The following is a 15,559-nucleotide window of genomic DNA, read 5'->3' as shown; positions in this document are numbered from 1 at the left end:
TTTCTTAAATATAGGAGGGGGAACAAAAGGTATGCTGGGCTTCTCCCACTCCTTATTCACTATGTCCGCCACCCGCTTGGGTATAGGAAAAGCGTCAGGGTGCACCGGAACCTCTAGGAACTTGTCCATCTTGCATAATTTTTCTGGAATGACCAAGTTGTCACAATCATCCAGAGTAGATAACACCTCCTTAAGCAGTGCGCGGAGATGTTCTAACTGAAATTTAAATGTCACAACATTAGGTTCAGCCTGTTGGGAAAATTTTCCTGAATCTGAAATTTCCCCATCTGACAAAACCTCCCTCATTGCCCCTTCAGATTGGTGTGAGGGTATGACAGAACAATTATCATCAGCGCCCTCCTGCTCTTCAGTGTTTAAAACAGAGCAATCGTGCTTTCTCTGATATGCAGGCATTTTGGATAAAATATTTGCTATGGAGTTATCCATTACAGCCGTCAATTGTTGCATGGTAATAAGCATTGGCGCGCTAGAAGTACTAGGGGCCTCCTGCGTGGGCAAAACTGGCGTAGACACAGAAGGAGATGATGTAGAACCATGTCTACTCCCTTCATCTGAGGAATTATCTTGCGCAATTTCATTATCTGTGGCAGTACTGTCCTTACTTTGTTTGGACGCTATGGCACAATTATCACACAATTTTGAAGGGGGAGACACATTGGCTTTCATACATATAGAACATAGCTTATCTGAAGGCACAGACATGTTAAACAGGCTTAAACTTGTCAATAAAGCACAAAAACCATTTTAAAACAAAACCGTTACTGTCTCTTTAAATTTTAAACAGAGCACACTTTATTACTGAATATGTGAAAAAATATGAAGGAATTGATCAAAATTTACCAAAATTTCACCACAGTGTCTTAAAGCATTAAAAGTATTGCACACCAATTTTCAGAGCTTTAACCCTTAAAATAACGAGCCGGTTACAGATTTAACCCCTATACAGTCCCAGCTACAGCCTTTGCTGAGACTTTACCAAGCCCAGAGGGGAATACGATACCAAATGACGCCTTTTAGGAACTTTTCCAACTGCTCCCAGGTCCTCACACATGCATCTGCATGTCTTGCTCTCAAAAACAACTGCGCAGTAATGGCGCGAAAATGAGGCTCAGCCTACAACTGTGAAGGCCCTTCCTGACTGGAATAGGTGTCTAACATAGTGCCTGACGTTAAAAAACGTTCCCCAAGTTTATAAGTGTGAATTATCAGCATAAACATGTATAAAATGTCCAAATAAAGCAATCGATTTAGCCCATAAAAGTGTCTACCAGTTTTATAGCCCATATTAAGCCCTTTATTCTGTTTGAGACTAAGAAAATGGCTTACCGGTCCCCATGAGGGGAAATGACAGCCTTCCAGCATTACACAGTCTTGTTAGAAATATGGCTAGTCATACCTTAAAGGGACACTGTACCCAAACATTTTCTTTCGTGATTCAGATTGAGCATGAAATTTTAAGCAACTTTCTAATTTACTCCTATCATCAAATTTTCTTCATTCTCTTGGTATCTTTATTTGAAATGCAAGAATATAAGTTTAGATGCCGGCCCATTTTTGGTGAACAACCTGGGTTGTCCTTGCTGATTGGTGGATAAATTCATCCACCAATAAAAAAGTGCTGTCCAGAGTCCTGAAACCAAAAAAAAGCTTAGATGCCTTCTTTTTCAAATAATGATAGCAAGAGAATGAATAAAAATTGATAATAGGAGTAAATTAGAAAGTTGCTTAAAATTGCATGCTCTATCTGAAATACAAAAGAAAAAATTTAGGTACAGTGTCCCTTTAAGCAGAAAAGTCTGCTAACTGTTTCCCCCAACTGAAGTTACTTCATCTCAACAGTCCTATGTGGAAACAGCAATCGATTTTAGTTACTGTCTGCTAAAATCATCTTCCTCTCACAAACAGAATTCTTCATCCTTTTCTGTTTCAGAGTAAATAGTACATACCAGCACTATTTTAAAATAACAAACTCTTGATAGTAGAATAAAAAACTACATCTAAACACCACAAACTCTTAACCATCTCCATGGAGATGTTGCCTGTGCAACGGCAAAGAGAATGACTGGAGTGGGCAGAGCCTAGGAGGGACTATATGGCCAGCTTTGCTGGGACTCTTTGCCATTTCCTGCTGGGGAAGAGATATTCCCACATGTAAGGATGACGCCGTGGACCGGACACACCAATGTTGGAGAAAAGTCTAACACTAACCCCCGAAAATCCACTTACAGTTTTTGAAGACCCGACATCCATCCTCAACGAAGCCGGCAGAAGTCCTCAACGAAGCGACAGAAGTCTTCATCCAACCAGGCAGAAGTCTTCATCCAGACAGCATCTTCTATCTTCATCCATCCGATGCGGAGCGGGTCCATCTTCAAGACATCCGGCGCGGAGCATCCTCTTCAATCGACGTCTTCTTGAACAATGAAGGTTCCTTTAAATGACGTCATCCAAGATGACATCCCTTGAATTCCGATTGGCTGATAGAATTCTTTCAGCCAATCGGAATTAATGGTGAAAAAATCCTATTGGCTGATGCAATCAGCCAATAGGATTGAGCTTCAATCCAATTGACTGATCCAATCAGCCAATAGGATTGAGCTCGCATTCTATTGGCTGTTCCAATCAACCAATAGAATGCAATCTCAATCCTATTGGCTGATTGGATCAGCCAATAGGATGAAAGCTCAATCCTATTGCTGATTGCAATAGCCAATAGGATTTTTTCAACCTTAATTCCGATTGGCTGATAGAAATCTATCAGCCAATCGGAATCTAAGGGACATCTTGGATGACGTCATTTAAGGGAAACCTCATTTGGAAGAAGACATTGATTGAAGAGGATGCTCCACGCCGGATGTCTTGAAGATGGACCCGCTCCGCGCCGGATGGATGAAGACTTCTGCCACTTCGTTGAGGACTTCTGCAGGCTTCGTTGAGGATGGATGTTGGGTCTTCAAAAACTGTAAGTGGATCTTCGGGCATTAGTGTTAGGTTTTTTTAAGGGTTTAGTGGGTGGGTTTTATTTTTAGATTAGGGTTTTTGGCGGAAAAAGAGCTAAATGCCCTTTTAAGGGCAATGCCCATCCAAATGCCCTTTTCAAGGCAATAGGGAGCTTAGGTTTTTTATTTAGTTTTATTTGGGGAGTTGGTTGTGTGAGTGGTGGGTTTTACTGTTGGGGGTTGTTTGTATTTTTTTTTACAGGTAAACAAGCTGATTTCTTTGGGGCAATGCCTCGCAAAAGGCCCTTTTAAGGGCTATTGGTAGTTTAGTTTAGGCTAGGGTTTTTTTTTATTTGGGGGCTATTAGATTAGGTGTAATTAGCTAAAATATCTGATAATTTCTTTTTTTTTTTGTGTAATTTAGTGTTTGTTATTTTGTGTAATTTAGTCAATTGTATTTAATGAATTTTTTTTTTATTTAATTTTAGTGTAATGTTAGGTGTTAGTGTAACTCAGGTTAGGTTTTATTTTACAGGTAAATTTGTATTTATTTTAGCTAGGTAGTTAGTAAATAGTTAATAACTATTCAGTAACTATTCTACCTAGTTAAAATAAATATAAACTTGCCTGTGAAATAAAAATAAAACCTAAGGCCTAGATTTAGAGTTGGGCGGTAGCCGTGAAAACCAGCGTTAGAGGCTCCTAACGCTGGTTTTGGGCTACCGCCGGTATTTGGAGTCAGTCAGGAAAGGGTCTAACGCTCACTTTCCAGCCGCGACTTTTCCATACCGCAGATCCCCTTACGTCATTTGCGTATCCTATCTTTTCAATGGGATCTTCCTAACGCCGGTATTTAGAGTCGTGGCTGAAGTGAGCGTTAGAAATATAACGACAAAACTCCAGCCGCAGAAAAAAGTCAGTAGTTAAGAGCTTTCTGGGCTAACGCCGGTTTATAAAGCTCTTAACTACTGTGCTCTAAAGTACACTAACACACATAAACTACCTATGTACCCCTAAACTGAGGTCCCCCCACATCGCCGCCACTATATTTACATTTTTTAACCCCTAATCTTCCGCTCCGTACACTGCCGCCAACTACGTTATCCCTATGTACCCCTAATCTGCTGCCCCTAACACCGCCGACCCCTATATTATATTTATTAACCCCTAATCTGCCGCCCCCGCTATTGCTGACCCCTGCATATTATTATTAACCCCTAATCTGCCGCTCCGTACACAACCGCCACCTACATTATAGCTATGTACCCCTAATCTGCTGCCCCTAACACCGCCGACCCCTATATTATATTTATTAACCCCTAATCTGCCCCCCTCAACGTCGCCTCCACCTGCCTACACTTATTAACCCCTAATCTGCCGAGCGGACCGCACCGCTACTATAATAAAGTTATTAACCCCTAATCCGCCTCAATAACCCTATAATAAATAGTATTAACCCCTAATCTGCCCTCCCTAACATCGCTGACACCTAACTTCAATTATTAACCCCTAATCTGCCGACCGAATCTCGCCGCTACTGTAATAAATGTATTAACCCCTAAAGCTAAGTCTAACCCTAACCCTAACACCCCCCTAAGTTAAATATAATTTAAATCTAACGAAATAAATTAACTCTTATTAAATAAATTATTCCTATTTAAAGCTAAATACTTACCTGTAAAATAAACCCTAATATAGCTACAATATAAATTATAATTATATTATAGCTATTTTAGGATTTATATTTATTTTACAGGCAACTTTGTATTTATTTTAACCAGGTACAATAGCTATTAAATAGTTAAGAACTATTTAATAGTTACCTAGTTAAAATAATTACAAATCTACCTGTAAAAAAATCCTAACCTAAGTTACAATTAAACCTAACACTACACTATCAATAAATAAATTAAATTAAATACCCACAATTACCTACAATTAAACCTAACACTACACTATCAATAAATGAATACCTACAAATAACTACAATTAAATAAACTAACTAAAGTACAAAAAATAAAAAAGAACTAAGTTACAAAAAATAAAAAAATATTTACAAACATTAGAAAAATATTACAACAATTTTAAACTAATTACACCTACTCTAAGCCCCCTAATAAAATAGCAAAGCCCCCCAAAATAAAAAAATGCCCTACCCTATTCTAAATTACAAAAGTTCAAAGCTCTTTTACCTTACCAGCCCTGAACAGGGCCCTTTGCGGGGCATGCCCCAAAGAATTCAGCTCTTTTGCTTGTAAAAAAACACATACAATACCCCCCCCCAACATTACAACCCACCACACACATACCCCTAATCTAACCCAAACCCCCCTTAAATAAACCTAACACTAAGCCCCTGAAGATCTTCCTACCTTATCTTCACCTCGCCGGGTATCACCGATCGGTCCTGGCTCCGATATCCTCATCCAACCCAAGCGGGGGCTGGCGATCCATAATCCTGCGGCTGAAGAGGTCCAGAAGAGGCTCTAAAGTCTTCATCCTATCCGGGAAGAAGAGGCGATCCAGACCAGCAACCATCTTGATCCAAGCGGCATCTTCTATCTTCATCCGATGAGGAACGGCTCCATCGTGAAGACCTCCAGCCCAATCAATCTTCTTCCGACGACGTCCAACTGAAGAATGACGGTTCCTTTAAGGGACGTCATCCAAGATGGTGTCACTCAAATTCCGATTGGCTGATAGGATTCTATCAGCCAATCGGAATTAAGGTAGGAAAATTCTGATTGGCTGATGGAATCAGCCAATCAGAATCAAGTTCAATCCGATTGGCTGATCCGATCAGCCAATCAGATTGAGCTCGCATTCTATTGGCTGATCGGAACAGCCAATAGAATGCGAGCTCAATCTGATTGGCTGATCCGATCAGCCAATCGGATTGAACTTGATTCTGATTGGCTGATTCCATCAGCCAATCAGAATTTTCCTACCTTAATTCCGATTGGCTGATAGAATCCTATCAGCCAATCGGAATTCGAGGGACGCCATCTTGGATGACGTCCCTTAAAGGAACCGTCATTCTTCAGTTGGACGTCGTCGGAAGAAGATTGATCCGCGCTGGAGGTCTTCACGATGGAGCCGTTCCTCATCGGATGAAGATAGAAGATGCCGCTTGGATCAAGATGGTTGCCGGTCTGGATCGCCTCTTCTTCCCGAATAGGATGAAGACTTTGGAGCCTCTTCTGGACCTCTTCAGCTGCAGGATTATGGATCGCCAGCCCCCGCTTGGGTTGGATGAAGATTTTGGAGCCAGGACCGATCGGTGATACCCGGCGAGGTGAAGATAAGGTAGGAAGATCTTCAGGGGCTTAGTGTTAGGTTTATTTAAGGGGGGTTTGGGTTAGATTAGGGGTATGTTGGTGGTGGGTTGTAATGTTGGGGTGGGGTATTGTATGTGTTTTTTTTTACAGGCAAAAGAGCTGAATTCTTTGGGGCATGCCCCGCAAAGGGCCCTTTTCAGGGCTGGTAAGGTAAAAGAGCTTTGAACTTTTTTTAATTTAGAATAGGGTAGGTCATTTTTTTATTTTGGGGGTCTTTGTTATTTTATTAGGGGGCTTAGAGTAGGTGTAATTAGTTTAAAATTGTTGTAATATTTTTCTAATGTTTGTAAATATTTTATTATTTTTTGTAACTTAGTTAGTTTATTTAATTGTAGTTATTTGTAGGTATTGTATTTAATTAATGTATTGATAGTGTAGTGTTAGGTTTAATTGTAGATAATTGTAGGTAGTTTATTTAATTTATTTATTGATAGTGTAGTGTTAGGTTTAATTGTAACTTAGGTTAGGATTTATTTTACAGGTAATTTTGTAATTATTTTAACTATTTTAGCTATTAAATAGTTCTTAACTATTGAATAGCTATTGTACCTGGTTAAAATAAATACAAAGTTACCTGTAAAATAAATATAAATCCTAAAATAGCTATAATGTAATTATAATTTATATTGTAGCTATATTAGGGTTTATTTTACAGGTAAGTATTTAGCTTTAAAGAGGAATAATTTATTTAATAAGAGTTAATTTATTTCGTTAGATTTAAATTATATTTAATTTAGGGGGGTGTTAGGGTTAAACTTAGACTTAGCTTTAGGGGTTAATAAATTTATTAGAGTAGCGGTGAGCTCCTGTCGGCAGATTAGGGGTTAATACTTGAAATTAGGTGTCGGCAATGTTAGGGAGGGCAGATTAGGGGTTAATACTATTTATTATAGGGTTATTGAGGCGGGAGTGAGGCGGATTAGGGGTTAATACATTTATTATAGTAGCGCTCAGGTCCGGTCGGCAGATTAGGGGTTAATAAGTGTAGTTAGGTGGAGGCGACGTTGGGGGCGGCAGATTAGGGGTTAATAAATATAATATAGGGGTCAGCCATGTTAGGACAGCAGATTAGGGGTACATAGGGATAATGTAGGTGGCGGGGGTGTACGGAGCGGCAGATTAGGGGTTAAAAATAATATGCAGGGGTCAGCGATAGCGGGGGTGGCAGATTAGGGGTTAATAAGTGTAAGATTAGGGGTGTTTAGACTCGGGGTACATGTTAGAGTGTTAGGTGCAGACGTAGGAAGTGTTTCCACATAGAAAACAATGGGGCTGCGTTAGGAGCTGAACGCGGCTTTTTTGCAGGTGTTAGGTTTTTTTTCAGCTCAAACAGCCCCATTGTTTTCTATGGGGGAATCGTGCACGAGCACGTTTTTGAAGCTGGCCGCGTCCGTAAGCACCGCTGGTATCGAGAGTTGAAGTTGCGGTAAATATGCTATACGCTCCTTTTTTGGAGCCTAACGCAGCCATTCTGTGAACTCTAAATACCAGCGGTATTTAAAAGGTGCGGCCAGAAAAAAGCACGCTTAGCTAACGCACCCCTTTGGCCGCAGAACTCTAAATCTAGGCGTAAGATAGCTACAATGTTTCTATTAGTTATATTGTAGCTATCTTAGGGTTTATTTTACAGGTAAGTATTTAGTTTTAAAAAGGAATTATTTAGTTATTAATAGTAGGTTGTATTTAGATTTATTTTAATTACATTAAAGTTAGTGGGTGTTAGGGTTATGGTTAGACTTAGGGTTAGGTTTAGGGGTTAATAAATTTAGTATAGCGGTGGCAACATTGGGGCGGCAGATTAGGGGTTAATAAGTGTAGGTAGGTTGTGGCAACATTGGGGGCAAGAGATTAGGGGTTAATAACATTATGTAGGTGTTGGCGATGTTGGGGGCAGCAGATTAGGGGTTAATAAGTATAATGTAGGTGTCGGAGGCAGCAGATTAGGGGTTAATAAGTGTAAGATTAGGGGTGTTTAGACTCGGGGTTCATGTTAGGGTGTTAGGTGTAAACATAAATTTTGTTTCCCCATATGAATCAATGGGGCTGCGTTACGGAGCTTTACGCTCCTTTATTGCAGGTGTTAGACTTTTTTTCAGCTGGCTCTCCCCATTGATGTCTATGGGGAAATCGTGCACGAGCACGTAAAACCATCTTACCGCAGCTTATCGCAACGCTGGTATTGGAGTGCGGTTTGGAGCTCCATTTTGCTCTACGCTCACTTCTTGTCTGCTAATGCCGGGTTTTTGTAAACCTGTAATACCAGCGCTGTTGGTAAGTGAGCGGTGACAATAACTTGCAAGTTAGTACTGCACCGCTCATATCGCAAAACTCGTAATCTAGCCGATGGACATGGGGGAAATATTTGTTTCATCCAAAAAATCCTGATTTTTCTAAATGTTCAGTTTGGCCGAATTTCATCCTGATGGGCATTTGTTTTTGGAGAATATTAGATTTGGATTCATCACGAAGCACAAAAGTCATAACTGCATGTTCCAATAGCTCTAATCACAATTATAAATGTCCAAGCTTTCCCGAGTCTCCCTCCTCCATTTGCTAGGTTAAGGCTTGATTAGACAAGCATGTATGACTAAATTCCACCTTTTAGTGCCTGACTTGCTGTCCCTAACACCAGTCATTAGTAATACTATGGCAGGATTGGACAAGGGACAGTGAACACATGAATGACACCCTGTATATCAATACAAACAAAGAAGCTGATTTACCAAGCAATATAACTCCTTAACTCCCTTCCTGCACCAATTTTGGCAACAAATAGGACAAACAAATGAACAACCCAATTTTGTCATGCAATCATTTATTCTTCGTCCATTTTGTCCAATAATGTTTTTGGATGTTTGTGTATTGGACAACTCGAAGAATCAGCAAAATTCAGACAAATGCACATCTGTACACTTTTAGGTTTCAGTACTACTTATATGATAATGATACCCAAATTTACCTTTCCTTTCCTGATATATCTCCTTCTTTACTCAACCAGATTACCTACTGTCTCTGCAATTTCCTCTTGTATGTCTTTTGCATTACCTCCAAGTCAGTCTGTCTAAAACTGAGCTGTTTCTTAGTCTCCCCTTTCCTATACATCCCACACCTGGCATTTCTATTATGGTTGGAAACTCTATTCTCAACAGCTCCCCCCAGGTCAGCTGTCTTGGGGTCACACTTGACTTTGCACTCACATTCACTCCAAATTCTGCTGTGCACACCTATACAATATTTCCAGAATTCGCCCTTTTCTTACTCAACAAAATACTAATTCATTCCCTCATTTTGTCACACATTGACTACTGCAACCTACTTCTTCATGGACTTCCCAAACCCTGCCTTTCAACCCTCCAGTCTATCATAAATGCCTCAGGTAGACTCATCCACCTATGTCACTGATTTACGTCAGGTGCTCCACTCTCCCAGTCCCTACATTGGCTCCCTATACACTCTAGAATATGATTCAAACAAAGAAACATAGAAGATTTTGATGGCAAATAAGAACCATAGGCCCAACCATTATTTCCTACAAGTATAAATCTATTTAGTTTGTAGGATAGCCTTATGCTTATTCCAGGCATTCTTGAAGTCCCTCACAGTATTTGTCATTACCATCTCTTGAGGAAGTTTATTCCATGAATCAATCACTCTTTCTGTAAAGAAGTGCTTCTGCAAATTACTCTACTACTCTAGAGCTTGAAATCATGACCCCATGTTCTTGAATTTTTTCTTTTTATGAAAAATACTCAAAGCCTCAGCTTTACTAAGCTCCTTAATATGCTTGAAAGCAACCCTAACTTATAAAGCATTCAACAGTCTCACTCCCAACTATATTTCCTCTTGCATCTCCAAATACTCCCAGACCCGCCATCTTCTCCCTATTAACCTCTGACCTACGTCTCTCCACTCCTGTTATCTCTACATTCCACTCTTGCGTACAAGACTTCTCAAACACTGTTTCTGTCCCCTGGACTCTCCACTCTGCTCCTTCAGGATGTCTCCAAACTTGTATACATTCATAAGCTTTTTGAAAAACCTGCCTATTAATGAAAGGCTTACTACATCTCCTCTGATTTTAATCCTACACAAAATAAATCTTAAACTGCCTTGACTCACTGCTGCAACCACAATCCATGTGACAATCTACTCCAATCTTTATTTCTCAGCGCCCTCAACCTGCTGACTATAAGCTCTTCAGATCAGGGTCCTTCTACAATGGTTTTGTGTATTCTGTTATGTATTTGTATATTATCACAAATTTTTGTCATTTCATACCTCTATCTCTGTACCCAGGGCTACAGAATATTGCAGTGCTATACAAATAAATAATAATAATAATAATAGACAGTTGCAATGTCTGCAATAAATGATTGTTTCAATCAGTTTTGGGTCCCTAGTGCATCCATCCCCTTTGCTAGTATCTTAATTTAGGGCTGTCATAATATACAGTCAGATGTGAGTAAAGAAGATGACTTAGAGGTGGTATCCTTTGATCATCAACTGTCAGAGAATATCTTGGATGTTATTTGACTATTCATCCTGATATGGTATATGATACTGGCCTAACAATATTTTCACTTATATGTTAGCTGCCAGAGAACAAAAATAGTTTTATGCTGCTCTCAATTATGATATATTTTATTAAGTCACAATACTATTAAAGCTTGGCTTGTCCTAGAGGAGGAACCATTTGAGGGTTAGTTAAAGGAGAGATTCTGATGTTATTTTATCATTTGGTAAGGTTAAAATAAATTAAGAGTAGATGTGTAGTTAGATATTTAGCTGCCCTTGACTCAATAAAACTTTAATCATCTATGAAGATTAATGTATTACCATCTTGCATTTATCTATATTATACACAACATACTATCTCACACATACCACAGAGTCAATATCAACACATAGATAATGCAACAGCCACCTACAGAATCACACACATACATACACAAATGCACAGTCATAGGTGTTCACCCACATGTCCACTTTTTGTTCCATCACTTTTGGAATCTAGGAATTAACAGTAAAAACAGTTTTAGAGCATGCAGTTCAGGAAATAGCTGGGACTAATAGATGCGTTCTAGATCAAATTAATATTACATAAAAGCACTTTAAAGTTAAATCAACTTAAAATATAGTGTCTGGGAACTGTGAACAGTTGTGGGAAAGGTAATATATTAATTATTTATATAGTGTAATAATTATGTAAAGGTTATCAAACCACTGTTAAATCTGTAGCTCAAACACCATCACACATACCACATTTTTCTCCTCCCACACACACCTCACACCCCTTTACACACACTTGGTATCCCCTCAAAATAACCAAATCTATCTCATACACCCATGTTTTATTCTCTACACATATATAAAATTTCTTCTTCTACATACACCACATATACCAAATCCCTTTCCCTGCCTACACACATGCAGCACCCACCTCTACACATTCCAAATCTTTCATTCTACACATGTTGCACCTATTTCAAACATACCAAATCTGTCTTCTCCTACACATACATCACACCTTCTCCACACACACCAATCCTCTCTCCGCCCACACACCTTATCTCCCTCCAGAAACATACCAATTCACTCCTCCTATACACACACACATCGCAACTTCTCCACATACTAAATCTCTCTCCTCCTAAGCATACATCACATCCCAACAATCATAGCAACTCCACCTCCTCTTACACACACATCAAATCTCTCCACACATACCAAACCTTTCTCCTCTCTCACAAATTGTTTACCCCATCTACACATATCAAATCTCTTTCCTCCCATACAGACATTTAACCCTTCTCCACACATGCTAGATTCTGTCTTGTTTTACACATACATCACATTTATACTACTCACGCTTTGTGCTTTCCTCCATATATACAAAATATCCCCTCCTAAACACTGACATATCACATTCACTACCACCTTCCACACACCCCTCTTATTACATACCATATCTCTCATGCCTCTACACACAAGGTGCACCACTTCAACACATACTTAATCTCTCGCCTACAAATTTCATTCCAATCTCGACACATTGCAAATATTATTCATCCTACACAAAATCCTTTCTCCATCCATGTGCCCCAAATTTCTCTTACTACACATGCCCTGTTCCACTATTCAACATATACCAAGTGTTTCTTCACCTGCACATCACCCTTTTCCCATTCCACACACATACAGTATCTTACATTAAATACACATCCTTCCTTTACACCTACTCACTCTTTCTCTTCCTTGGCTGCCAGTCAAAGCATCCTGATTAAAATATGATTTTTCTTACCTTGGACTCCCACTTGTTTATTGCCATAGAATAATGTTTCTTCATATGATGACATTTTCATTACACTGTGAAATATTTGTTTGCATTTTATTTTATTGCAGAGAAGAGAGGGAGTCGTGGATCAGAGCCAAGTATGAGCAGCGGTTATTCTTGGCTCCACTAAAAAGCCCAGGCGTTCCCTTGGTAAAACAACTGTTTAGAGCTGTACAAGAGAAGGATCTTGGCAATATATTACTTTTCCTGGCCCACAGCAACAAGGAGCAGATCAATGCAAACACAGGAGACAAGGATAGACGCACTGCCCTTCATGTGGCCTGTGAACTACCCCATGTAGTGATCACACAGTTACTTGTCTGGGTGAGTCTTCTATTATGAATGACAACATGCTACACAAACTGATTACTGAAATTGTTGGTGGTATTCCATTTTATTTTTAATATTTTAATATTTTAATTTGTGTAATTCTAAATACATAACAACTATATTAAGGTAGTATTATTTGTATTTCACCAAGTCACTTAAAGCGACATTAAACAAAATATAAAACCCTTAAATTGTTTAGCTATGTGCAGTAAAAATATTTACAGTGTATTTTCATTATTTATTTTATTCAGTTTCCCTGTAATTTAAAGGCACACTAAACCTATTTTTTTTTCTTTTATGATTTGGATAGAGCATGCAATTTTAAGCAACTTTCTAATTTACTCTTATTATCAATTTTTCTTTGTTCACTTGGTATCTTTTTTTTATTTTTTAAAAAGCAGTAATGAAAGCTTAGGAGCTAGCCCATTCTAGGTTCAGCACCTGGGTAGCACTACCTGATTGGTGACTAAATGTAGCCACCAATCAGCAAGCACTATCCAGGATGCTGAACCCAAAATGGCCCGGATCCTAAGTTTTCATTCCTGCTTTTTCAAATAAAGATACCAAGAGAACAAAGAAAATTGTTAATAGGAGAAAAATTAGAAAGTTGCTTAAAATTGCATGCTCTATCTGAATCATAAAAGAAAAAATTTGGTATAAGTATCCCTTTAACTCTTAAAAGTATGGAATTTCCCCTGCCAGAGAAACTAAAGTGCATATTACAGGACGCTGCAATATTCTACACAGCTAAATATACACAATGGTATTGGGTTTGATTGATCGTCAAACTTCTCTTTATACTGTCCATGTACTTAACAGTAAAAAACGATGCATAATAAAATTAAAAGATAGAGAAGCACTCAAAAAGCTGAAGACACAATGGTTTAATAATAAAATTCTATTTAGGCTTTATTTAACCTTAAAATAACGAGTGCGCACTCATAAATTCACATAGTGTTAAAAATACAGCAATTAAAATTTAAATTTATCAAAAAGCTCTAGCTAGATATCTTAATAAAAGTCACTTAGCGTTAATTTCGGATCTACAATGTCAGTCTTTTAGGAATTCCTAGAATGACTGTGTCTGTTATTCTTCCTTAGGTCACGTGACCTCCATTGGCCAATGGTATGCCTCCAATCTCGTTACTCTTAAATTCAAATTGTAATGGATTCAAGTGGCAATTTATAATCCAAATCTTTGACTTCTTGTATCCAAGTGTAAATGGAGAATATCGTACTCATGCTCCCGGTATAGCCTTCATTTACTGATCGCTTCTTTATTCCTCTTGTGTACTCTATTGAGCGATCCCTTTATCCGGTGATGTTAAATGGCTACAGTGAATCATGTCCACCCAGCATTTAATTATTAATATTATTATTAACAGGTATTTGTAGAGCACCAACAGATTTTGCAGCGCTATAAACATAGTTGGTATACAGAATAACATTTATAGTGATCAAATGGGTAGAGGGCCCTGCCGAGAATTGCACTTTTGTAGTCGGCTCTTATGAAGGCACTCTACAAACAGCTGGGCTCATAGGCTTACATTCTAAAGGGTTCAAGGAGAAAGCGATGGAGTTAGGAAAGGTTAGTGTTGGTTGTATGCATCCCTGAATAGTAGACTCTTTAGGGAGTGCTTGAAGCTGTTAAAACTAGGGGAGAGTCTTGTGGAGCGAGGCAGGGAGTTCCACAGGATGGGGGCCAGTCTGTAGAAGTCCTGTAAATGGGAATTTGAGGAAGTAACAAGAGAGGAGGAGAGTAGGAGATTGCAAGCAGAGCGAAGGGGACGGGAGGGAGAGTATCTGTAGACAAGGTCTGAAATGTAGTGGGGAACAATGCAGTTGAGGGCTTTATATGTCAGCGTGAGGATTGTGTGTTTAATCCTGGAGGCAAGAGGAAGCCAGTGAAAAGATTGGCAGAGAGGTTCAGCAGATGAAGAGTGACGTGTAAGGAAGATGAGCCTGGCAGAGGCATTCATTATGGATTGTAAAGCAGCTAGGCTGAGTTGCAGTAGTCGAGATGGGAAAGGATGAGATAGTGGATTAAAATCTTAGTTGTGTCTTGTGTAAGGTAATGTCTAATTTTAGAGATGTTTTTAAGTTGGAAGCGACAGGCTTTAGCCAAGGACTGAATGTGAGGAGGGAAGGAAAGGTCTGAGTCAAGTGTGACCCCAAGACTTCGGGCATGTGGGATAGGGGTAATGATAGGGGTTATGATGGCATTATCAACAGTTAGAGAAAATTGGGTGGGTGGAGATTTTGGAAGAAGGGGGAAAAATAAGGAGTTCAGTTTTGGAGAGATTTAGCTTAAGGTAGTGAGAGGACATCCAAGATGACTTATGAGAAAGACAGTTAGTGACACGGGTTAGTAAGGAAGGAGGTAGGTCTGGTGCAGAGAGGAAGATTTGGGTGTCATCGGCATACAAATTAAATTGAAACCCATGGGACTTTATTAAGGAACCTAATGATGACATATAGATTGAAAAGAGAAGGGGACTGAAGACAGAGCCTTGAGGTGCCCCAACAGAAAGTGGGAACGGGGCAGAGGCTGCTCCGGAGAAGGCTACACTAAAGGTATGGTTAGATAGATAGGAAGA

At 39.2% G+C, this 15,559-nt stretch overlaps 1 protein-coding gene across 2 annotated transcripts in view; it reads left to right on the top strand.

The window, feature by feature from the left end:
• The window catches only part of AGAP2 (ArfGAP with GTPase domain, ankyrin repeat and PH domain 2), a 636,919-nt gene that overhangs the window by 610,024 nt on the left and 11,336 nt on the right, over positions 1-15,559 (top strand). For both annotated transcript variants that reach the window (XM_053708205.1, XM_053708204.1), the window contains one exon: positions 12,701-12,956. In XM_053708205.1, the coding sequence (XP_053564180.1) occupies positions 12,701-12,956 (256 nt within the window). The remainder of the gene's footprint in view (positions 1-12,700; positions 12,957-15,559) is intronic.

Source organism: Bombina bombina, chromosome 3, assembly GCF_027579735.1.
Source record: "Bombina bombina isolate aBomBom1 chromosome 3, aBomBom1.pri, whole genome shotgun sequence".
In the NCBI taxonomy this organism is placed as follows: Eukaryota; Metazoa; Chordata; class Amphibia; order Anura; family Bombinatoridae; genus Bombina; species Bombina bombina.
Note: the sequence above shows the minus strand (reverse complement) of the source record. Positions and strands in the feature narration are given on the sequence as shown.